Below are 26,141 nucleotides of genomic sequence, written 5' to 3'. Positions count from 1 at the left end.
GGAAACAAAATTTCTATGTGTGCATGTTTTTATAATGTACTGGATTGTGTTGATAATATTTATGTCTGTTGATGAACTGATGTTTATGGTAAAATTATAAAGTGAGTCTCTTGGATTCTTTTTTTTTTAAAGGGAGGGAGGGAAGGAGAGGGAGAGGGTGGATGGGTAGGGAGAGAGAATATCTTTTTTAATATTTATTTATTTTAGAGAAAGAAAGGGAACATGGTGGGGGGAGGGACTGAGGAAGAGGGGGAGAGAAACTTTAGCAGACTGTGCTGAGCACAGAGCCAGATGTGGCGCTCCATCCATGACCCTGAGATCACAACCTGAAATGCAACCAAGAGTCAGAGGCTTAACCCACTCTGCTACCCGGGCACCCCGAGAGAGAGAATCTTAAGTGGGTTTCATGCCCAGTATGGAGCCTGATGGGGGCAAGGATATGGGGCTGGAACTCACAAACCTGAGATCTCACAAACCTGAGCTGAAACCTAGAGTTGGATGCTTAACCAACTGAGCCACGCAGGTGCCCCATCTTGGACTGTTATTTAACAATAAATGGATTCCCAAATTCTAAATTATTTCTTTGAAGGATAAATAGTTTTGGGGTGAAGGTAAATTAGTATTTGTTATCTTGTGCTTTTTATATATGTGTTATAAAAGCCATTTGTGGTTGATGCTTCTCTCTCTTTTTTTTTTTTATCATTGGAGTGATTTAAATAGCATTTTATGTCATTAGTCATTACTGTGAGTTCTTTTCTATAATTTTGTTGCACTTTAGCATTCAGTATTGGAACCAGAAGCTAACCAGATCCGAGCATCAATTTTAGATATGGCTCATTGCATACGGACCTTCACTGAGGAAATTTCAGATTATTCCAGAAAATTAGTTGGAATCGTTCAGCACATTGAAGGAGGAGAACAAATAGTAGAAGATGGAATTGGAATGGCTCACACAGAACATGTAAGGACTTTTTTTCTTCTTTCTTTATATTTTTACCCTTTTTACCTCTAACCTTTTATTTTTATTGAGCAATTACATTGTGCTAGTACTGCACTAGTCACTGAAAATAAGTTTTTTAAAAAGTCTCAGTCTTCATGGAATTTATAGTCTGTTGTAGAAAAAAGTTTCAAGTGTGGCAACTTTTTTTTGTAACTGAAGTATAGGATGCCTTGGCAATGCATAAGAAGAACATTAATTTGCTGAGTCAGGGAAGGCTTCCTAGAATACAGGGTACCAAACTGAGACTTGAAGAATATGTAGTCAGTGAGAAAAGTAGGGTGGGAGTGAGTTGTCCCACTGAGGAAAGAGTATGTTAAATGCCTGGAAGTGAGAATTCGACGTAGTATTGAAACAACTCCGTTCAGTCCACTTGGAACTTTGAGTATTGGATGGGGCCTGGCGAGAAAAATTGTTAAGAGAGTGAAGGGCCAAATCACGTAGGATCTTGTTAGCCACATTAAAGAGTTTAGACTTTATAACAAGGGTAGTGATGAGTAGTTGAAAAATTAGCATAGGAATAAAATAATCAGATTTGTATTAAGAAAGGTAGCTCTTCAATGTAGAAAATGAATTGGAAGCAGGGAGACCTATTAACAGGAGGCTGCTGAAATTATCTGATTGAGAAATGTTTATGGCCTTTAATACTACAGTAGTGAGAATGGAGAGAAGTAGATGGGCATGAGATTTTAAAGTAGTGGAATAGGTAGGTCTTAGTGATTGATAATATTGATTGTATAAATAACTTGAAGGGTCTGGCATGTTGCCTAGATTTTTATCTTGCTCAGGTTAGTGGATGGTGATTTCATGCACTAGTGGGGGAGGAGGAAGAATTTGGAGAGGGGTAATAGGGCCAAGGTAATAATTTAATTAAGGTATTGAATTTCTTAGATCTGTGAAATAATGGGGATGATACCCTCCAGTGAATTGAAGAGTAAGTGGGTGTTGGGAAGTGAGTGTGTTTAACTTTTAAGAAATTTAGCTGTAAAGAGAAGGAAGGAACTAAGGGGATAGTTACGGACTGGCTTTTTTAAATTGAGTTGTGCAGGAGAAAGGAATATTTTCAGATGGGAATATTCAGGGACATACAAAATGCAATGTTTTTCTTTGGTAATCAAACAAATTTAAAGCTAAATCATTGGGGGATAATTCAAATACTGCTTTGTCAAATATAGTAGTCATTACCCACATATGGCTATTTAAGTTTAAATTAAAGATAAGATAAAATACAAAGTTTGGTTTTTAGTTTCACAGGTTGCATTTCAAGTATATTCAAGTAAGTATAGCTAGTGGCTACCGTATTAGACCACGCAGATACAGAATGTATCCATCCTCACAGAAGGCTCTATTGAACATTTTGTGCTAGAATGGAAATATTTTATTCATTCATTCAATCAACATTTCCTGAACACAAAAGTTTTAAACACTCTTTTAGCATTGTTCTAGCTAAGGAGACATTGCTATGTAAGTCAGAAAGCTCTGCCTTTGCAGTTTACATTCTAATATGGGAAAGGGGTCAAAATAGGTTAGATGCTTTGGAGAAAAACAAGAAAAAGGGAGAGTGTGCTTTTATATGGGGTGTTCGTGGATAGACTTCCTGAAAAAGGGACATTGAGCAAAGAGGTAAAGCAGAAGAGAAAGGGAACCATGCTAATATTTGGGGGAAAAGCATTCCAGGCAGAGGGAAGAACAAATGCAAAGGCCCTGAAGTACCTGCTGCACTTAAGAAACTGTGTGGAGTGCTCACTTCAGCAGCACATATACTAAAATTGGAATAATACAGCAAAGGTCATTAACATGGTGCCTGTGTGAGGATCATTCAGAAATTTGCGAAGTGTTCCATATTTTTAAGGATTAAGAGGTACAGACTTCCAGTTATAAAATAAATAAATCACAAATGAAAAGCATAGCATAGGGAAGAATATAGTCAGTCAAATTGTAATAATTTTGTATGATGACAGGTGGTGACTATACTTAATTGTAGTGAGCACTGAGTAATGTGTAGAATTGTCGGATCAATAGGTTGTACATCTGGAACTAATATAACATTGTCAACTATAGTTTGATAAAAACAAAACAACTGTGGGGAGGCTAAATGCAACTAGAGTAGAGTGACAGAGGAGAGCATAACAGGAGTTGAGATCAGAAAGGGTCTTCTTGGGTACTTGCTCTTCTTTCTGTCAGGAATGCTCTTCAAGATACTAATGTGGGGGCAGCCCTGGTGGCTCAGCGGTTTAGCGCCGCCTACAGCCTAGGGCGTGATCCTGGAGACCTCCCTCTGCCTGTGTCTCTCATGAATAAATAAATAAAATCTTAAAAAAAAAAACTAATGTGGTTTTCTTTCTTACCTTCCTCAGGTCTTTGCTCAGATGTTGCTTTCTCAGGGTGTCTGTCCTTGAACACCCCACATAAAGAATTTTGGCATTTACTCAGAGTGGAATAGGAAACCATTCAAGAATTATGGGCAAAAGAATAATTATGTTTCTGACTTAACATTGTAGAAGGATCAAATCTGGCTGCTGGGTGGAGAATACACTGTAGAGAGCAGGAGTAGATCTAGTGAGACCAATTGGAAGACTATTGTAATAAGTGAGAGATGATACTGTCATAGATCAGGTTGGAGAGGTGGAGGTGGTGAGGCTTGGTCAGATCTTGGTTATATTTTGAAGTCAGCAGAATTTTCTGGGGGACTAGGCATGGAATATGAAAGAGAAGTATTAAGGGTGACTCCAGTGTTTTTATTTTGAACAATTTGGGAGGGCTTTGCCAGTTACTGAGATGGAGGAAACTAGGTTTAGCTGTGGGAGACTGGAGACTAGGTATTCCATTTTGCTTGAGATGTTGCTTAAACAGTTGGATACCCAAAGGCTGTGGTTAAGGAGAAAGATCAAGTGTGCCGATGGCAATTTTGGAATTTTTTAAGGATATACACGGTAAATTTTCATTAGTTCACATAAAAAAAAAAATCTTTGTTACAGTTAAAGATGCTTTAAATTAATTTTAATTTCCTTAGGTACCAGGTACTGCAGAGAATGCCCGGTCATGTGTCCGAGCTTATTTTTCTGATCTACATGAAACTTTGTGTCGTCAAGAAGAAATGGCTTTAAGTGTTGTTGATGCTCACGTTCGAGAAAAACTGATTTGGCTCAGGCAGCAACAAGAAGATATGACTATTTTATTGTCGCAGGTTTCAACAGCCTGTCTCCATTGTGAAAAGACTTTGCAACAGGTAGGTAGATTACTTTGCCAGCTGGCTTCTTGTTTAGGTTCCACTAACAGGAAATTGGAGAGGAAGGCTGGAGGGTAGAGGTGGTTTCCTTGGGGTTCCCATTTGCTTTGGGTTCCTGTGAATTTCACTGCTCACATGAGAAGACCACTTTCCTTAGAGACCTGAGTTTAGATTTCATGGGGGCTTTCCTGTAAGTTTCTAAGTTTTAATAATCTATCCTACAGTTGCTTCCTCCATGATACCTCAGAGTTCTTTTTACCCTTTCAGTTACCTAGTTAATAACTACACCTAGTTAATGGTTCTTCATATTAAATTCTTTGAGTTCACATAACTGGTATAGTTTTTTTTTCCTGATTTGGACTTGAATGATATAATATGCATTGTTTATCCTTCTAGATGTTGACTAGATGCATCTTATTTATCTTTATATCTGGATAGAAAAAGCTTAATAAACAGTTGTTCAGTTCATAATGAATAATCAGCAATCAGCTACACAGCAAAATCAGAAATGGATTATCTTGATCTCATTTACTCGAATACTTCAAAGTATTTTTATATTTATTATGTTGCAAAGTATGCTCGTAGTTACTGATATATTTAGAAGTTTTTTAGAGTTTCTGAAGCATTTCATCAGAATTGTTAATGATACGATATTATCTCACTGTGTTAATGCAAATGAAATTAGGGTCTTACAGTCATTCTTCATATTGACTTAAAAATTTTTTTTAAGTTTTATTTATTTAAGTAATCTCTACACCCATTATGACCCATCATGGGGCTCCAACTCACAACCCGGAGATTATGAGTCATATGCTCTTCCAGCTGAGCCAGGCAGGTGCCCCCACTTTTGCTTTGATTAATGGTCATAGAACCCTAACTCTAACCAGTATTCTTCAAAGTTCCTGCTACAGAGATAATTGAACAGACGCATGGTAGACCATGTACATGTTTATTACCAGTTTTGAGAACAAAGCTTAATTATCCTTCCCCTCCAAAAAAATGATGCATCATCTAAGTCCAAGGTATGATGCTAAGTGGTGACGATTTGTCTGTTCATTTAGCAAATATGTTTTGAGTGCCTACCATGTGCCAGGTACATTCTAAATATATGTGCTATATTGGTAAAGAAAACAAAAAAAAAGCTATAATCTTGTGGAATTAGCATTCTAGCATGACAAAGATAAATTGTAAACTGTGATATATCTAAATAAGTAGATTATATAACATGTTAAAAGTGGTAGGAACTAGGTACAAAAAAAAAATGAGGGTCCAGCAGACTGTGTTCTTAGATAGTGTAAGCATCATTCAGAGAAGGTGAGATTTAGGGATGCCTGGGAGGCTCAGTGGTTGAGCATCTGCCTTTGGCTCAGGGCATGATCCTGGGGTCCTGGGATCGAGTCACGCATCAGGCACCCTCCATGGAGCCTGCTTCTCCCTCTGCCTATGTCTCTGCCTCTCTCTGTGTCTCAAATAAATAAATAATAAATAAATAAATAAATAAATAAATCTTAAAAAAAGAGAGAGAGAAGATGAAATTTGAGCAAAGCCTCGAAAAGGAAGAAGGTGAAGGAATTTGTTCAAGCCCTAATGTGGGGAAGAATAGTCTAGCTGAGGAAAGGATTAGAATAGAAACCCTAGGACACCATGCCTGGAGTATTTGAGGAACAGCAAAAAGAGACCACTGTGGCTGGAATAGAGTAAGTGAAGAAAAGGGTAATGGAAGCTGAAATTGGAAGTAATAGGGAATTATCTGTAAGGAAGGCTTTCTGAGTCACTGGAAGGACAGACTTCAGCTTTTATTGATTGAAATGGAGAAGTCATTGTGAAATTTTGACAAGAATGACTTTGATGTATAAAAAAATAGATTGAAGGAGAGTCAGGATGGAAGGAAGGAGTTAAAAGAAAGGAGGAGTTTGGAGACTTCTGTAGAATTCCACATGAGAAAGAATAGTGGCTTAGCTTGTGGGAGTGAAAAGTGTCCAGATTTTGGACATTCAGTGGGATTCATTTATTTGTAGGGCATGAGAGAGTAGAAGGCAAGAATTGCAGGGTTTTTGTTCTGAGCAACTGGGGCAACATGCAAATAATAAGCAAAGTTTATTAATTCATAATCAGCTAATGTAAATATGCAACAGTGAGCAAAGACTGTAAACACCATTGCTCTTGTGGCGCTTACATATTATTGGGAGATCTCTATCTTACGAAGAATATATTGGTACGTGTGTAGAATTATATCTGGAATATTTGAGAAACTAGAAAGTGCTTGACTTTGAAGAGAGCCTGGGGATCTAGAGGGGAAGGGAGACTTTTCAATTTCACCTTTAGTCAGTTTTTTTAAAACCAACACCTGTATATCTGAGATCATTTTAAAAAGTACAACATACATACAGAAGTGTGTGCATACGTGTTCAGCTTGCTGAATTTTCAGACTGGACATTACCATGTAACTAGCACCCAGATTAAGTAACAGAACACTAGCAGCACCCCTAGAAACCCCTCAGACTCCCTTCTAGTAACTACCTGCTTTCCACTGAGGATAAACCATACCTTGACTTCTAATGCATACCTTATTTTTGTCTCTTTTGGTAATTAATAAAAAAGGAATCTTCATGTATGAAGTCTTCATGTCATTTCTTCTTTTACTTGACATTATGTTTGTGAAATTCATATCAGGTATAACTGTGGCTCATTCTCATTGTGGTATAGTGTTGCCTTTCTGAATACACCACAATTTATCCATTCTTCTCTTGAAAGAATTCTCTTAAATTATCTGTTAATGCCCAATTATTATCCTAGTCAAATTTACATTTTAGCTAACTTTGAATACTGTTAAATGAATTATTCTTGATTTTTGGTGGTCTCTCTTTTTTCCTTATCTGTGTAAAAGTTTACAAGAAAACTATTCTCTTTTCTAGGATGATTGTAGAGTTGTTTTGGCAAAACAAGAAATTACAAGGTTACTGGAAACATTACAAAAACAGCAGCAGCAGTTTACAGAGGTTGCAGATCACATTCAGTTGGATGCTAGTATCCCTGTCACTTTTACAAAGGTAATCACTTTACTTCATTTTTAGGTATCATTTCTGATAAGTCATAATTGTTTTATGTTCCATGATAATCAGCTTGAAGAGACAACTAAGAAATTCATAGGTTGTTTTTTTTTTTAAAAACTTTCATCAGTGCATAATAGAAAGTGGTATAATGAATCTCCATGTACCCATCACCCACTTTAACAATTAAAAACTTTTTTTTCATCCATCATTTTCCCCATTCCCTTTTTCTTCCTGAAGTCTCTCAGGTTATTTTGGAACAAATGTCAACGTATCATTTCATCTATGAAATATTTTTGTGTGTGTTTGTGAAAGGTAAGGACTGTTTTAAAAAACATAGCCAAAATATTGTTAAAAACCTAGAAAATTTAATAATGAATCTCTAATGTTAACATGATCGTTACTTAGATTTCCTAGATGGCTAAAAAAAATTTTTGTTTCTGGAAACAGAATCCAACCAAATAAGGCTTATGCTTGCCGTTTGGTTGGTATATTTTAGTCTCCTTTAAAATGCATGGCCTCGAGTGCCTGGGTGGCTCAGTTGGTTAAGCATCTGCCTTCAGCTCAGGTCATGATCCCAGGGTCCTGGGATGGAGCCTGTTGTTGGGGAGTCTGCTTCTCCCTCTCCTCCTGTCTCTCCCCACTGTTTGTGCTTACTTTTACTCTCTATCAAATAAATAAAATCTAAAAAAAAAAAAAAAAAAAAAGTGATTTGCTCCTAATTTAAAAGGTTCATGTGTTTCGTTTTACTTTCCCTTTTTAGGGTCTATTTTTTTAGAACTAAATCTTATTTTATAATAATGTGAAACACTTTTATGGTCCGTAGTCAAATCTATAAAGCAGGGTTCATTTAGAGAAGTCTAGTTCTATCCACTTGTCTTTCTCTTTCTGTGGAAAACCATCAAGAATTTTTTCTTAGTTTTTTTCATCATTTAGAAATAGAAATACATTTATATATTTGTATGTACGCTCATCACATTAAAGGTAGAAGACAGGGATGCCTGGGTGGCTCAGCAGTTGAGTGTCTGCCTTTGGCCCAGGGTGTGATCCTGGAGTCCTGAGATCGAGTCCCACATTGGGCTCCCCGCATGGAGCCTGCCTCTCCCTATGCCTGTGTCTCTGCCTCTCTCTCACTCTCTCTCTCTGTGTCTCTCATGAATAAATAAATAAATCTTTTTTTAAAAAAAGGTAGAAAACATTACATATTTCTTTACCTTGTTCTTTTCACATAAGTGTACATCCTAGAGATTATTCCATAGCAGTATTCAGTGACATTATTTATTCTTTTTTTATAGCTTCAAGATACTTTATTGTGCAGATAATACCACATTTGTGTGTGTGTGTGTGTGAGAGAGATAAAAAACTTAAAAATTACCATCTTAACCTTTTTTTTTTTTTTGAAAGAGAGAGCAAGTGGAGAGGGTGGGGATGGTGGAGAGTGGCACAGGAAGAGAGAAAATCTCAAGCAGTCTCCATGCTCAGCATGGGGGGAGCCCGATGCATGGCTCAGAACCCTGAGATCATGACCTTTCTGTTTCTTTGTATTTGAGTACTCTAAATACCTCATATAAGTGGAGCCAAATAGCATTTGTCTTTTTGTGACTGGCTGATCTCAATTAGTATGGCCTCAGAGTTCACCCATGTCGTGGTATGGGACACAATTCTCTTTGTTTTAAGGCTAAATAATATTGCATTGTTTGTATATACCACATTTTGTTTATGCATTCATTCATTGATGGACATTGGGTTGCTTCCACATCTTGGCTGTTATGAATAGTGTGGCTGTGGACATGGGTGTACACATATTTCTCTGAGACCTTGTCTTCATTTCTTTTGCATATATATCTGGAAGTGAGATTACTGGATATGGTAGTTCTATTTTTAATTTTTTGAGGAAAAAACTATGTTTTCCATAGTTGTACCAAATTGTAATTCCCACCCACAGTGTACAAGGATTGCAATTTCTCGACATTTTCATCAACACATGTTAATTTTGTTTTGTTTTAGATAGTAGCCATCCTGATGGGTGTGAGGTTGGTATTTCATTGTGCATTTGATTTGCATTTCTCTGATGATTAATGAAGTTGAGCATCTTTTAATATGCTTAATGGCCAGTTTATATCTTTTTGGGAGACATTTTTTTTTTTTTTTTTTTTTTTGGAGACATTTTGTATAAGTCCTTTGCCTGTTTTTATTTTTTTATTTTTTTTATTTTTTATTTTTTTTAACCTACTGTGGATGTTGGATTATCCATGAGATAACAATTTATTTTTTTTCAGTTTTTTTTTTAATTTATTTTTTATAGGTGTTCAATTTACCAACATACAGAATAACCCCCAGTGCCCGTCACCCATTCACTCCCACCCCCCGCCCTCCTCCCCTTCTGCCACCCCTAGTTCGTTTCCCAGAGTTAGCAGTCTTTACGTTCTGTCTCCCTTTCTGATATTTCCCACACATTTCTTCTCCCTTCCCTTATATTCCCTTTCACTATTATTTATATTCCCCACATGAATGAGAACATATAATGTTTGTCCTTCTCCGACTGACTGACTTCACTCAGCATAATACCCTCCAGTTCCATCCACATTGAAGCAAATGGTGGGTATTTGTCATTTCTAATAATGTATACATAAACCACATCTTCTTTATCCATTCATCTTTCGATGGACACCGAGGCTCCTTCCACAGTTTGGCTATTGTGGCCATTGCTGCTATAAACATCGGGGTGCAGGTGTCCCGGCGTTTTATTGCATCTGTATCTTTGGGGTAAATCCCTAACAGTGCAATTGCTGGGTCGTAGGGCAGGTCTATTTTTAACTCTTTGAGGAACCTCCACACAGTTTTCCAGAGTGGCTGCACCAGTTCACATTCCCACCAACAGTGTAGGAGGGTTCCCTTTTCTCCGCATCCTCTCCAACATTTGTTGTTTTCTGCCTTGTTAATTTGCCCCATTCTCACCGGTGTGAGGTGGTATCTCATTGTGGTTTTGATTTGTATTTCCCTGATGGCAAGTGATGCAGAGCATTTTCTCATGTGTGTGTTGGCCATGTCTATGTCTTCCTCTGTGAGATTTCTGTTCATGTCTTTTGCCCATTTCATGATTGGATTGTTTGTTTCTTTGGTGTTGAGTTTAATAAGTTCTTTATAGATCTTGGAAACTAGCCCTTTATCTGATATGTCATTTGCAAATATCTTCTCCCATTCTGTAGGTTGTCTTTTAGTTTTGTTGACTGTATCCTTTGCTGTGCAAAAGCTTCTTATCTTGATGAAGTCCCAATAGTTCATTTTTGCTTTTGTTTCTTTTGCCTTCGTGGATGTATCTTGCAAGAAGTTACTGTGGCCGAGTTCAAAAAGGGTGTTGCCTGTGTTCTTCTCTAGGATTTTGATGGAATCTTGTCTCACATTTAGATCTTTCATCCATTTTGAGTTTATCTTTGTGTATGGTGCAAGAGAGTGGTCTAGTTTCATTCTTCTACATGTGGATGTCCAATTTTCCCAGCACCATTTATTGAAGAGACTGTCTTTCTTCCAGTGGATAGTCTTTCCTCCTTTATCGAATATTAGTTGACCATAAAGTTCAGGGTCCAAAAAAAAAAAAAAAAAAAAGTTCAGGGTCCACTTCTGGGTTCTCTATTCTGTTCCATTGATCTATGTGTCTGTTTTTGTGCCAGTACCACACTGTCTTGATGACCACAGCTTTGTAGTACAACCTGAAATCTGGCATTGTGATGCCCCCAGATATGGTTTTCTTTTTTAAAATTCCCCTGGCTATTCGGGGTCTTTTCTGATTCCACACAAACCTTAAAATAATTTGTTCTAACTCTCTGAAGAAAGTCCATGGTATTTTGATAGGGATTGCATTAAACGTGTATATTGCCCTGGGTAACATTGACATTTTCACAATATTAATTCTGCCAATCCGTGAGCATGGAATATTTTTCCATCTCTTTGTGTCTTCCTCAATTTCTTTCAGAAGTGTTCTATAGTTTTGAGGGTATAAATCCTTTACATCTTTGGTGAGGTTTATTCCTAGGTATCTTATGCTTTTGGGTGCAATTGTAAATGGGATTGACTCCTTAATTTCTCTTTCTTCAGACTCATTGTTAGTGTATAGAAATGCCACTGATTTCTGGGCATTGATTTCATATCCTGCCACGCTACCGAATTGCTGTATGAGTTTTAGCAATCTTGGGGTGGAGACTTTTGGGTTTTCTACGTAGAGTATCATGTCATCGGTGAAGAGGGAGAGTTTGACTTCTTCTTTGCCAATTTGAATGCCTTTAATGTCTTTTTGTTGTCTGATTGCTGAGGCTAGGACTTCCAGTACTATGTTGAATAGCAGTGGTGAGAGTGGACATCCCTGTCTTGTTCCTGATCTTAGGGGAAAGGCTCCCAGTGCTTCCCCATTGAGAATGATATTTGCTGTGGGCTTTTCGTAGATGGCTTTTAAGATGTTGAGGAATGTTCCCTCTATCCCTACACTCTGAAGAGTTTTGATCAGAAATGGATGCTGTATTTTTTTTTAATTTTTTAAAATTTATTTATAAAAAAAAAAAAAATAAAAAAAAAAAAAATAAAATTTATTTATGATAGTCACAGAGAGAGAAAGAGAGAGAGGCAGAGACCTAGGCAGAGGGAGAAGCAGGCTCCATGCACCGGGAGCCCGATGTGGGATTCGATCCCGGGTCTCCAGGATCGCGCCCTGGGCCAAAGGCAGGCGCCAAACCGCTGCGCCACCCAGGAATCCCTGTATTTGTCAAATGCTTTCTCTGCATCTAATGAGAGGATCATATGTTCTTGGTTTTTCTCTTGCTGATATGATGAATCACATTGATTGTTTTACGGGTGTTGAACCAGCCTTGTGTCCCGGGGATAAATCCCTTGGTCGTGGTGAATAATTTTCTTAATGTACTGTTGGATCCTATTGGCCAGTATCTTGTTGAGAATTTTTGCATCCATGTTCATCAGGGATATTGGTCTGTAATTCTCCTTTTTGGTGGGGTCTTTGTCTGGTTTTGGAATTAAGGTGATGCTGGCCTCATAGAACGAATTTGGAAGTACTCCATCTCTTTCTATCTTTTCAAACAGCTTTAGGAGAATAGGTATGGTTTCTTCTTTAAACGTTTGATAAAATTCTCCTGGGAAGCCATCTGGCCCTGGACTCTTGTGTCTTGGGAGGTTTTTGATGACTGCTTCAATTTCCTCCCTGGTTATTGGCCTGTTAAGGTTTTCTATTTCTTCCTGTTCCAGTTTTGGTAGTTTCTGGCTTTCCAGGAATGCGCCCATTTCTTCTAGATTGCCTAATTTATTGGCGTATAGCTGTTCATAATATGTTTTTAAAATCGTTTGTATTTCCTTGGTGTTGGTAGTGATCTCTCCTTTCTCATTCATGATTTTATTAATTTGAGTCTTCTCTCTCTTCTTTTGAATAAGGCTGGCTGATGGTTTATCTATCTTATTAATTCTTTCAAAGAACCAACTCCTGGTTCTGTTGATCTGTTCCACAGTTCTTCTGGTCTCGATTTCGTTAAGTTCTGCTCGAATCTTTATTAACTCTCTTCTTCTCCTGGATGTAGGATCTATTTGCTGTCTTTTCTCTAGCTCCTTTATGTGTAAGGTTAGCTTTTGTATTTGAGTTCTTTCCAGTTTTTGAATGGATGCTTGTATTGCGATGCATTTCCCCCTTAGGACTGCTTTTGCTGCATCCCAAAGATTTTGAACGGTTGTATCTTCATTCTCATTAGTTTCCATGAATCTTTTTAATTCTTCCTTAATTTCCTGGTTGACCCTTTCATCTTTTAGCAGGATGGTCCTTAACCTCCACCTGTTTGAGGTCCTTCCAAACTTCTTGTTGTGATTTAGTTCTAATTTCAAGGCATTATGATCTGAGAATATGCAGGGGACGATCCCAATCTTTTGGTATCGGTTCAGACCCGATTTGTGACCCAGTATGTGGTCTATTCTGGAGAAAGTTCCATTTGCACTTGAGAAGAATGTGTATTCAGTTGAGTTTGGATGTAAAGTTCTGTAGATATCTGTGAAATCCATCTGGTCCAGTGTATCATTTAAAGCTCTCATTTCTTTGGAGATGTTGTGCTTAGAAGACCTATCGAGTATAGAAAGAGCTAGATTGAAGTCACCAAGTATAAGTGTATTATTATCTAAGTATTTCTTCACTTTGGTTAATAATTGATTTATATATTTGGCAGCTCCCACATTCGGGGCATATATATTGAGGATTGTTAAGTCCTCTTGTTGGATAGATCCTTTAAGTATGATATAGTGTCCCTCTTCATCTCTCACTACAGTCTTCGGGGTAAATTTTAGTTTATCTGATATAAGGATGGCTACCCCTGCTTTCTTTTGAGGATCATTCGAATGGTAAATGGTTCTCCAACCTTTTATTTTCAGGCTGTAGGTGTCCTTCTGTCTAAAATGAGTCTCTTGTAGACAGCAAATAGATGGGTCCTGCTTTTTTATCCAGTCTGAAACCCTGTGCCTTTTGATGGGGTCATTAAGCCCGTTCACGTTCAGAGTTACTATTGACAGATATGTGTTTAGTGTCATCATGATATCTATTCAGTCCTTGTTTTTGTGGATTGTTCCACTGAACTTCTTCTTAAAGGGGAATTTTGAGAGTCCCCCTTAAAATTTCTTGCAGAGCTGGTTTGGAGGTCACATATTCTTTCAGTTCCTGCCTGTCTTGGAAGCTCTTTATCTCTCCTTCCATTTTGAATGAGAGCCTTGCTGGATAAAGTATTCTTGGTTGCATGTTCTTCTCATTTAGGACCCTGAATATATCCTGCCAGCCCTTTCTGGCCTGCCAGGTCTCTGTGGAGAGGTCTGCTGTTACCCTAATACTCCTCCCCATAAAAGTCAGGGATTTCTTGTCTCTTGCTGCTTTAAGGATCTTCTCTTTATCTTTGGAATTTGCAAGCTTAACTATTAAATGTCGAGGTGTTGAACGGTTTTTATTGATTTTAGGGGGGGATCTCTCTATTTCCTGGATCTGAATGCCTGTTTCCCTTCCCAGATTAGGAAAGTTTTCAGCTAGAATTTGTTCAAATACATATTCTGGCCTTCTGTCCCTTTCCGCACCCTTGGGAACACCAATTAAACGTAGGTTTTTCTTCCTCAGGCTGTCGTTTATTTCCCTTAATCTATCTTCATGGTCTTTTAATTGTTTGTCTCTTTTTTCCTCAGTTTCCCTCTTTGCTATCAACTTGTCTTCTGTGTCACTCACTCGTTCTTCCACCTCGTTAACCCTTGTCGTTAGGACTTCTAGTTTGGATTGCATCTCATTCAATTGATTTTTAATTTCTGCCTGATTAGCTCTAAATTCTGCAGTCATGAAGTCTCTTGAGTCCTTTATGCTTTTTTCTAGAGCCACCAGTAGCTGTATAATAATGCTTCTGAATTGGCTCTCTGACATCGAATTGTAATCCAGATTTTGTAACTCTGTGGGAGAGAGGACTATTTCTGATTCTTTCTTTTGAGGTGAGGTTTTCCTTCTAGTCATTTTGCTCAGTTCAGAGTGGCCAAAAGCAAGTTGTATTGGGAAAAGGAGAAAAAGAGAGGAGAGAAAGAAGAAAAGAAAAAGAGAGAGAAAAAAAAAGGAAGATAAAAAAGAAGAAAAAAAGAAAGGAAAAAAAGGGGTGGAGGAAGGAAACAAATCAAAAAGCAAAACAAAACAAAACAACAACAAAAAAAGAAAAGAAAAGAAAAAAAAAGAACAACGGGGGAGTATCTTCTGATTCTGTATATACTCTAAGACTCTTGACTTCCCCTGGAAATTGTCCGTCTAGCTGGTCTTCTGGGGGAGGGGCCTGTTGTGCTGATTTTCAGGTGTTAGCACTTGGGGGAGCTGCTCTGCCCCCTGCTTGGTGCAGGGCTCAGTGGGGGTTGTTTACCCGGTGAGGCCCCAGGAGGAACAACCCCAGTGGCGGGGCCAGCTCTGGAAACCTGGATTCAGCCCCCGCAGGAACTCCTGAGCTCTCCGTCTGCAGGGCCTGGAGGCTCCGGGGCGGGGCCGCTGATCTGCTCAGCTTGGGGCAGGAGCGTCCTTGCTGTCTTGGGCCCTCCCTGCCTCTGCCTGTCCTGGGGGGAGGCTGGATCCCGAGCTGTGTCCCGGCGCCCTGTGCTCCCGGTCTGCGCTGTTGGATTCGCGCTCCCGGCCACGCAGTCCCCTCCGCACAGAGCCTCTTCCTCTGCCCGAGCCCCTCCGAGCTGCTCCGGTCCCGCCGTGCGCGCTGCAGCCCTTAGGGAGCTCGGCGCACTCTCCCGGGGCGCAGGTGCCTGTTAGTGTCCCACGGAGCCCGAGGGCATCCCCGCCCTCCTGGGTCCTGCTCCAACTCCCCGCGAGCCCCTTTCCGCCCGGGAAGGTCGGTGCAGCTCCTGCGTCTCCGGGACGGGGCTCTCCTGTCCTGGGGACACTCGCCCCGGCCTCAGCCCGGCTCCTCGCGGGCCCCTCCCCCTTGGAGGCCTTCGTTTCTTTATTTCTTTTTTCCCGTCTTCCTACCTTGATAGAAGCGCGAACTCTTCTCGCTGTAGCATTCCAGCTGGTCTCTCTTTAATTCTCAGGCCGAATTCATAGATTTTCAGGATAATTTGAAGGTTTTCTAGGTAATTTGGTGGAGACAGGTGATTTGGGGACCCTACTCTTCCGCCATCTTGCCCCTCCTCCCCTTTGCCTGTTTTTAATTGAGTAACTTGATTTTTTCTTGTTGTTGAGTTGTAGGAGTTCTTATATATTCTGGATAAGAATCCATTCTTAGATATATAATTTGCAAATACTTTGTTCCATTTGGTAGGTTGCTTCTTCACTTTGTTGATTGTATCCTTGATTCATAAAAGTTTAAGATTGATATGGTCCCATCTGTCTACTTTTGCTTTTGTCGACTTTGTTTTTGGTGTCATAACCAAAAGAAATCAAAGCCAAATCCACTGTCATGAAGATTTGCAGTATGTTTTCTTCTAAAGGTTTTATAGTTCTGGGTGTCATTTTGGAACTTTTATCCATATATTTAAAATCCAAGTATTTATAATTATATACTTTGTAAATCTATCCTTTTATCGTTATATAATACCTTTTGTCTCCTATGACAATTTCTTATTTAAATATTTTTATTTATTTATTCATGAGAGACAGAGAGAGAGAGAGGCAGAGACACAGACACAGGAAGAGGGAGAAGCAGGCTCCATGCGGGGAGCCCAACCTGGGACTTGATTCTGGTTCTTCAGGATCACACCCTGGGCTGAAGGTGGCGCTGAACACCGCTGAGCCCCTCCGGGCTGCCCGACAGTTTCTTATTTAAAGTCTATTTTGTTTAATAATAGGATAACCACCCGTGCTCTCTTTTGAGTATGATTTACATGGAGTATCTTTCTTTTCCTTCACTTTCAGCCTTCTTGTGTCCTTAAATATGAAGTGAGTCACTTATAGACAGACAGCATATTGTTAGATCTTGGTTTTTTTTCAATCCATTTAGTCAAACTGTGTCTTTTCCTTTGGGAGTTAAATCCATTTATATTTCAAGTAATTATTAATAGGTAAAGACTTATATTATCATTCTGTTCATTGTTTTTTGTATATCTTATAGCTTCTTTGTCCTTCCTTTTCTCTTACTGCCTTCTTCTGTGTCTTAGTGATCTTTTATAGTGTCATCATTTGATTCACCTCTCATTTCCTTTTGTGTATATTCTGTGGATTTTATGTGTTTACTATTGTTATTACAGAGAACATCTCATTTTAACATTCTATTTGAAAGTGATAACAATTAAACTTCTTTTTCATATAAACCTTCTATTCTTTTATAACCCCATTCCCCATACTTTATGTGATTGATGTCACAGATTACACCTTTGTACATTATATACCGGTTACCAAGGCTTATATAATTTTTTAAATGTTTGTTATTTCAGTTTTCTAAGGATAGATTCATGCAACAAAATTATAATAATACAGGTTGCTATTTGTTCGTGTAATCAGAAGAATGAATAGGAGATGAAATAATTGACAAGGGTATTATAAATAAAAGTATAAATGCTAATACTTAACTCCATATCAAAATAAGAGGATTTAAATTTTTAAAAATTACAGGACAATAGAGTTCACATTGGACCAAAAATGGAAATTCGAGTTGTTACGTTAGGATTAGATGGTGCTGGAAAAACTACTATTTTGTTTAAGTTAAAACAGGATGAATTCATGCAGCCTATTCCAACAATTGGTAAGTATGAGTACTGCTTTTTACTTTAATGGATGCTTTATAGACAAACTCTAGCTTACAGCTGAGTTCTTGGAGGTCTTATTTTATGCCAGTATGGCATTGTGGTGGGCTCTTTACATAAGCATGTCTGAGAAAAACAATGCAAGATTCAGTGGCTGTTGGATTGAAATGTAGATGGTGGGATATTAAGAAGTAACAGATTTGTGGGATCGTTGGAAGGATTAAAGGGTGGTGAGGGTTAGGGGAAAGGAGTGGTAGTAGTGCAGAGCTGTTAGGTATTTGAGTTTCAGGATCTAAAGATCCTGGTGGAGGTATAGAGGACTAACAGCTGTTAAAGGTATATCTTCCCCATATGTGTTTATTAAGACTGGAGTTGGTTGGGCTGCAGTAGATATTGCTGTATGAAGATAATTTGTATTATCACAATTATAAATAGTGGGTCGCCTATGTTTGGTGTGTTACTGATTATAAATATAAGTTCAGTATTAAAGTAACTTTTTTTTGAAAACAGGTTTTAATGTGGAAACTGTAGAATATAAAAATCTAAAGTTCACTATTTGGGATGTAGGTGGAAAACACAAATTAAGACCATTGTGGAAACATTATTACCTCAATACTCAAGGTAAGAGTCAAAATGGTATCTTAATTTTTCAGAATTTTAGGATGCCAGTTTTCCTAGGAAAGGAATTGATTTAACTAGTGAAGCTTATTTTATTAAAAAAGTTAAGGTGGAAAGAGTGGGATCTGTACTTAGGTTTATTTCATGAAAAAGGTCATAATTATAGCTTAAAACTTACTTACCTTATACCTAGGCAGTTAAGAGTACATACTGCTTGCTGCTCTTAACAATTAAAGTATGTTATTAGTATTCATAAGAGTGTGATCACTGCCTATACTGTGATGTAGAGTAGAATTCTTGGTGTATGTTTCTGCTGCTCTCTTCAATTCAGTTAAACATTTTCCTCATTACAATCTCTCAAAAGCTCCATTCCTTCATTTCCATTCACAGTTATTTGTTTTCTGCAGAAGAACCTGCGGTAGTTTACTTTTGGCCAAACTGAGTTTTATCACATATTTCACCTAACATTTATTAATATTTGGGCCTCATTCTATGCTTTTGCTTATACCAAACATAAAACTAATGTTCATGCCACCTGTTTTATATATATTCATACTTTCCACCTAAAAGAAAAACTTGGGATTTTTTTTTTTTTTTATGATAGTCACAGAAAGAGAGAGAGAGAGAGAGAGAGAGAGAGAGGCAGAGACATAGGCAGAGGGAGAAGCAGGCTCCATGCACCGGGAGCCCAACGTGGGATTTGATCCCGGGTCTCCAGGATCGCGCCCTGGGCCAAAGGCAGGCGCCAAACCGCTGCGCCACCCAAGGATCCCAAAACTTGGGATTTTTGATATTGAATTTAGTATAAGCCATTGATTAATAAGGGAAAAAATGGGATTTTGAACATGAGGAATGATTGAAAAGTCAGAATGTTTAGCTATCATAAGGTACCTGGAAAGATTCCAAAAGAGAATCAATTCACTAGGTACTTGTGAAATTTCTGCTATGTGTTTTGAGTATAGTATATATGGAAAGTGCTGTGCTAGACACCAAAAGAGATACTTTGCAGAGATAAAGGTGGTGATTTATTTAGACTATTTTTTGGCAAAGGAAGTAGTAATCAAAGAACAAGTAGCATCATAGGCCATGAAAGAAGCCTTAACAAATTCAAAAAGATCGGGGGATCCCTGGGTGGCTCAGCGGTTTTGCACCTGCCTTCGGCCCAGGGTGTGATCCTGGAGTCCCGGGATCAAGTCCCGCATTGAGCTCCGTGCATGGAGCCTGCTTCTCCCTCTGCCTGTGTCTCTGCCTCTCTCTGTCTCTCTCCTCTCTCTCTCTCTCTCTCTCTCTGTGTCTCATGAATAAATAAATAAATCTTTAAAAAAAATTCAAAAAGATCAATGTATCTTCTCTTTACCTTTTTAAAAAATATTTATGTCCTTAGTGTGAATGGCAGAGGGGCACAGGGAGAGGGAGAAGGAAAGGAAGAATCTCAAAGAGACTCCCTATGGAGCCCTACGTGGGGCTCAACCCCATGATCCTGAGATCATGACCTGAATGAAAATCAAGAGTCAGACGCCTAAGCAGCTGAGCTACCCAGGAGCCCCTCAATGCATCTTTTCTGACCACAATGCTATGAAACTAGAAGTCATCCACAAGAAAAAATATGGAGAGACCACAAATATGTGGTGGCTAAATAACATGTTACTAAATAATTAAGGGGTTGGGCAGCCCCGGTGGTGCAGCGGTTTGGCGCCTCCTGCAGCCTGGGGTGTGATCCTGGAGATCCGGGATCGAGTCCCACATCGGGCTTCCTGCATGGAGCCTGTTTCTCCCTCTGCCTGTGTCTCTGCCTTTCTCTCCTTCTCTCTGAATAAGTAAGTAAATCTTTAAAAAAATAATAATAATAATAAATTAAGGGGTCAACCTGAAAAATCAAAGAAGAAATCAAAAAGTACATAGAAATAAGTGAAAATGAAAGCACATGGTTCAAAACCTTTGGGACGCAGAAAAAGCTGTTTTAAGGGGGAATTTTATAGCAATACAGCCTACCTCAAGAAGCATGAAAAATTCAAATAACCTAGCCTACACCTTAAAAGAGCTAGAAAAAGGACAAACATAGCCTAACCAGTAGACAGAAGAAAATAATAAAGATTAGAGCAGAAAAAGGAACCCTCTTGCACTGCTGGTGGGAATGCAAACTGGTGCAGCCACTCTGGAAACAGTACGGAGTTTCCTCAAAAAGTTAAATTTAGAACTACTGTATGAACCAGCAATTGGACTACTAGGTATTTACCCAAAGAATATAGAAACACTAATTCAAAGGGATATATGCACTCTGATGTTGATAGTATCATTATCAGCAATAGCCAAGTTATGGAGAGCTCAAGTGTCCATTGATTGATGAATGTGTAAAGAATTGGTGGTATACATATACAATGGAATATCACTTAGCCATAAAAAGGAATGAAATCTTGCCATTTGCAATGACTTGGATGGAGCTAGAGAATATAATAAATAAGTCAGAGAAAGACAAATACTATATGGTTCCACTCATGTGGACTTTAAGAAACAAATAAGCAAAGAGGAAAAAAAGAAAAACGAGAAAGAGACTCTTAAACTGATAGGTATCGTAGAGGAGATAATGGTGGGGATTAAGAAGTGCATTTGTTACAATGAGCATCGGATGATTATAATAAAAAGCATTACTTGGGAAATCATGGGAGGTATATCCCCATTAATTAGGAGAAAAATGCCCACATACACAGCACTTTGTTTTGGTGGAGGAAATGTTTTAAATCCTGTTATAGATGGGAAAATGAAGAAGGTCGAAAAGTTAGGTGAACTATATGAGGTCATACTGTTAAGTACTGCTAGGCCCTCTTGTAGGCAGCCTTTCTGTGAAAAACATAGTAGATAATAGACTAAGCATAATACAGTAAGGAGAGCATTAAAATATTTGGTCCATTTACTGAGAGTTAACAGATGACTAATTCAGTTTTTTTTTTTCCCCTAGCCGTTGTATTTGTTGTTGACAGCAGTCATAGAGACAGAGTTAGTGAAGCACATAGTGAACTTGCAAAGTTATTAACGGAAAAAGAACTTCGAGATGCTTTGCTCCTGATTTTTGCTAACAAACAGGTAACACGTATTTCTGAATACTATTTGGTAGTTTTGTTTATTCTACATTACAAGGTAACTGGAAAGATTTCAAAACAGATAATTCAGTAGATACTTATGAAATTTCTGTTGAGTATTTTATAAATACAATGTATATGCAAAGTGCTATACTTGGTACCTTGGAGTATATGGGAAAGAAAGAAATTGATGCTTACCAGAAACTCCTATATATGTATGTGAACGTGTAAGTGACTGTGTATGAGATTCTAATACATAGAAAACTGGCAAGTCACTTCAGTAATATTAACATGCTATGGGAAATTAGAGTAGTTCTAAAGGTGGCATCTTGTAAAAGATTTGTAAAAAGTGGGATTTGAGTTGAAATTATGGATAGGACTTTGAATTCATATGTGAAGGAAAGAACACCATAGGCAGAGAAAATAAAAGCATAAATAGGGAGCATCAGCATATCTATATGTAAAGGGCAAATAGAGGATGACGAAAATCTAGAATAACAAATAAGGTCTAGACTGAGAAATTTAGGTTTTATTCTGTGACAGGAAAACCATCAAAAGGTTTTTGGACTCTGCATTTTAAGACCATAGTCTGGGGGTAGAATACAGAATTAGGGGGAAGGGACTAGAGACAGGCATACACAGTAAATCGCTGCAGTAATTCAAGTGAGAGAGTTAGCAAGATCCTCAATTAAAGGAATAGAAGGGTGGAAGCAGATTGGAAAGAGTTTATGAACGTAGATTTGTTAGAATTCTGTGTCTGAATGGGGAGGGTAAAGGACACGGGGAAGCTGCAGATTCCTAGATCTGAGCCTATGCTTCTAGGAGGATGACAAGTGCAGTAGAGGGGCTAACATGTCATAAAAAGGAAGGGTAGGATGGCGAATAAAAGGTTTTCCTCATAAAAAATAAAAGGCAAACTACTAAGAGCAAGATACACTTTGCTTTACTTATTGAAAAAGACACGTAAATAAGGCAAAGTGAATCCCACTTTTCATCGTTAAAGATAAAAATGTTCATAATCTTCAGACTCATATATACTGTTGGTGTGGTTATTAGAGACATTTTCTTGGAGGGCAATTGGGCAGTACCATACCTATCAAAATTTTAGATGCATATACCTGTACCCTGCAATTTTACCTCTAGGAAAGTATTCTACAAATATCCTAAAGTTATCCTACAGATAATGGTGCAAATGAACGTGGGTAAAAATGTTACATATGTATATGTATGTATTTGTAATAGCACATAAATAGGAGTTCAGAGTAAATATTAAGAATAGGACTGGTTGGGCAGCCCGGGTGGCTCAGCGGTTTAGCACTGCCTTCAGCCCAGGGTGTGATCCTGGAGACCTGGGATCGAGTCCCACGTCGGGCTCCCTGCATGGAGCCTGCTTCTCCCTCTGCCTGTGTCTCTGCCTCTCTCTCTCTCTCTCTGTGTGTGTCTCTCAGGAATAATAAATAAAATTAAAAAAAAAAAAAAAGAATAGGACTGGTTAAGAAAAGTAATGTAGCACCTACACCCAGGAATGTAATTCGATGTTAAAAATAATGCTGAAAGTCTACTTGTCCAGATAATGGAAAGATAATTATCTTCAAGATGTGTTCAGTAAAAAATTTAAAAAAACTAAAGGATGTTTATTTGCATGAATGTGCATGGAAATTATCTGGACAAATATATAAAATATCATAACTGGTGGTTGCTTCTAGGAAGTAGGGGTGTTCGGGGGTATTTGGAGTGGGAATTTAGTAACTTCATTTTATAAATTCTATGTATGAGCCATTTTTGTGATACAGATGTGTTAACCTTTTTAAGTCAATGCCTTATGACTCAGGCAGTATCTTTCATTCAGGCTGCATTGCCTTTATTGATTTCACTGTGATGTTATTCCTACAGACTATATTATAAATGATCTTAATCACAACCCTACTTTTCTCTCTATTAATTACAGAATAGTTACTGAAAGGTGAATTTAGGTTTTAACTTTAGGCTTTTGTTAGAATGGCACCAACAGAATTCTATATAAATAATTTTGATGAGTGGATTATAAAAATTTTGTTATGTATATATCTTTCAGGATGTTGCTGGAGCTCTGTCAGTAGAAGAAATCACTGAACTTCTCAGTCTGCATAAATTGTGCTGTGGCCGTAGCTGGTATATTCAGGGCTGTGATGCTCGAAGTGGTATGGGACTATATGAAGGGTTAGATTGGCTCTCAAGGCATCTTGTGGCTGCTGGAGTATTGGATGTTGCTTGATTTTAAATGCAGCAGTTCTTCAAAGTTTTGTGGTTAAGAGTTACTTTGCACATAATATAAGAAATTCTGCACTCAAAGTTAATTTAGGATGTATACTTAAAAGGACTTTGGGGAATTCAGTACAATATTGCTTTTTAAAAAGTTACTCTGTAGTAAAATTTAAATATTTGAGCAGATTAAAATTGCATTAAATAGGGACTTAGTGAATATACATTTTTTAAAAACATAAATTTGTTATTTTTTTCACATTATATGTGAACCATATACTGGGAAAGAAGTAGTGAGGGAAGGGGTAAGGTGAAGATTTATTCTTTCAGTGAAAAAGGAATAGCCAACTGAGTGCCTAATGGAACCTCTGTGTGAAGCAAGTGAAACATAGCTTCTCTTTTATCTTACCTTTTCACTGGATTTGGCAGTATTTAGTAACAAAGCAGCAGTGATTTAATGAAAGAATCCAGACTGTATCTTTGGGTAGTAGGATTACTTCTATGTTTATTATAACAGAACACCTTTAATGCTAAGAACTATAAGCTGCAGAAAATTAATATTTTATAATGTTTTATTAAAACTTTCTCTAAGCCCTTTTGTATAAAACACAAGTGAGTCATATGACGTTATCTAACTAGGTATGACTGTCAGATTAGTATTAAACTGAAGAATAATTAATAATAAAACAAGTCAGTTATGTTGTAGTTAATCTTCACTTATGAAAGACCCATTTCCCGGGTTGAACTTAGATATATTATTTCCTAGGTCACAGTTCTAAATTGGTCCTTCTATTTTCAACACATTTAAATTAGAGTTTCTTTTTAAAATAATATTGCATCCTTAGTGGGAACGATTATAGGGTAAAATGTAGTAAGTTACACATAGAACCAGGGTTGTTGGCTTTACATAAAAAAAAAAAATAGAGATCTAAGTAGAAAACTACATTTACCTTAAGAGAAGCAGTGGAGAATTAGTTACTTTAATAGCTTTCCCAAAATAAGTGCATTTATCTTGACAATAAAATGTTATCAAGGCTCTTCATGATAAGGCCTTGAAAAGTTAGTTGAGAAAGAATGTGTCTAAGGAAATGTTCAGAAAGTTTACATCACCTTTATTAATGCAGTGTTGTAAAAGTTTAAAAATTTTGTGCTTTTTACTGTTTTTCATTTTTTAAGGATACTCATTATAGCAGTACGATTTATATTTAAACATAGCTAGATTCAGTTTTATTATTTTTTTAAAAGGCTCTTCATCCTTTAGGATGAGGTTGAGTCCTAAGTCGTCTTAGTTGAACTGCTAGGAGAGGTAGGTCCCTCTTTGGTGGTACTGTTTTTGGTTCAGTCTCTTCAAATGTACTTTTGTTTAAAATAAACAACAAAACTTTTAGAAAACAAAGCATTAGAAAGAAGTCCATCAGTGTTATGGGCAGTGTGTAAATAAGTAAATATTTCATCCTTTATTTTTCAAGTAAAAGTCATGCTGTTACAAGTGTAATTTGTGCATATAAGTAACACTTATGAATTAAATTATTTAATATTTGATTACAATAACTGTGAAAAATAAAAAAATGTGTTAACATTTGCCTGTGAGCCCTTGACCTGCTTTCTCTACTAGGTAATTGAAAAAGAAAATCTAACACTAAAATGTAAAGTTGTTTTCCTTGTAAATTATTAAGTTTATTTCACCAATTTTGGTAAACTTTGTAATTCACATTCTTAGGATATTACTAAACACAATGTAAAAATTGTGCTTAGACTTGATTATAATGTACATAACAGTGTTCGTGTGTGATTTCTTTTTTTTTAAGAAATATTTTTCTCAGGCCCTTACTACTATTTATGGTTGTATTCTTTCCCTAATCATTGGTTAAGATTTTGCTAGTTCCCTCTGAGAAATGTCAAACTTAATAATGAGAGAGATGTCTTAAATACAGTCTATTAGGATTTGCCTCCTAGCTCTGAATTTCTGTATTAAGCTAAATATTATTGTATGGTTTATGTAAAGCAGGTTTACAAGTGTGTAGCCCTGGTCTGTAATATCGGAATGCTTTATTATCACCAGAAGCCATTATTTGCATTACATATAGACAGCAATAAAATGTTAAAATCATTTTAAGGAAGTCTTATCATTATTCTATAAGTTCTGTTTCATGTACCATCTATCTACTAGTATAATTAGTAACCACCTAAAGTCCTATTTATGCTGTGGTTATGAGAAAGGAAACAAAATGGGGTAGGGATTGACTTCCATGTCAAATCTGAGTTTATTAAAGATTTAGAAATAAATAAAGCATTCTGTAGTTGCAAAGTAAGCCACACTTAAATGAGCATTATCTAGACAGAACTAAATTTTTGCATTAAACATCGTGAAACCCGTTTTTTTAAATTTTAAGTAACTGTTTTAGAAAATGGCTGAGAATACTTAGGTGCAGCCTTATGAACAAATATTGCCAAAAGAAAGACATTTTCCTTAGCATTGAGATACCTTTCAATTTGCAAAGTGGTTAATAGGGAAGAAGACAGTTACACTTTTCCTAAAAAAATAATGAAGAGGATGAATATGTATCAGATGATATCCTGCTAATAATAATTTAAAACATGCTTTACAAAAAGATACTGGCAATGTATATTTTTAGGTCTACTGACTGTTAAATTTGTGACATGAAATGGAAAAATTCGTTAATCAACTAGGATTTTTC

General features: G+C 37.4%; 1 protein-coding gene and 1 non-coding gene across 4 annotated transcripts in view; both read left to right on the top strand.

Annotated features, from left to right (window-relative positions):
- Positions 1–25,552, top strand: part of TRIM23 (tripartite motif containing 23) — a 37,524-nt gene extending 11,972 nt beyond the window's left edge. For all 3 annotated transcript variants that reach the window (XM_025448414.3, XM_035713497.2, XM_025448413.3), the window contains 7 exons: positions 779–961; positions 4,011–4,226; positions 7,142–7,276; positions 17,376–17,505; positions 18,017–18,127; positions 21,081–21,205; positions 23,276–25,552. In XM_025448414.3, the coding sequence (XP_025304199.1) occupies positions 779–961; positions 4,011–4,226; positions 7,142–7,276; positions 17,376–17,505; positions 18,017–18,127; positions 21,081–21,205; positions 23,276–23,455 (1,080 nt within the window). In that variant the 3' untranslated portion in view covers positions 23,456–25,552. The remainder of the gene's footprint in view (positions 1–778; positions 962–4,010; positions 4,227–7,141; positions 7,277–17,375; positions 17,506–18,016; positions 18,128–21,080; positions 21,206–23,275) is intronic.
- LOC112660723 (U6 spliceosomal RNA) lies at positions 2,737–2,846 on the top strand. The gene has a single exon (XR_003137162.1). It is a non-coding gene; the product is annotated as a U6 spliceosomal RNA (small nuclear RNA).
- Positions 25,553–26,141: the final 589 nt, after the last annotated feature.

This window comes from Canis lupus, chromosome 2 (genome assembly GCF_003254725.2).
Source record: "Canis lupus dingo isolate Sandy chromosome 2, ASM325472v2, whole genome shotgun sequence".
Classification (NCBI taxonomy): Eukaryota; Metazoa; Chordata; class Mammalia; order Carnivora; family Canidae; genus Canis; species Canis lupus.
Note: the sequence above shows the minus strand (reverse complement) of the source record. Positions and strands in the feature narration are given on the sequence as shown.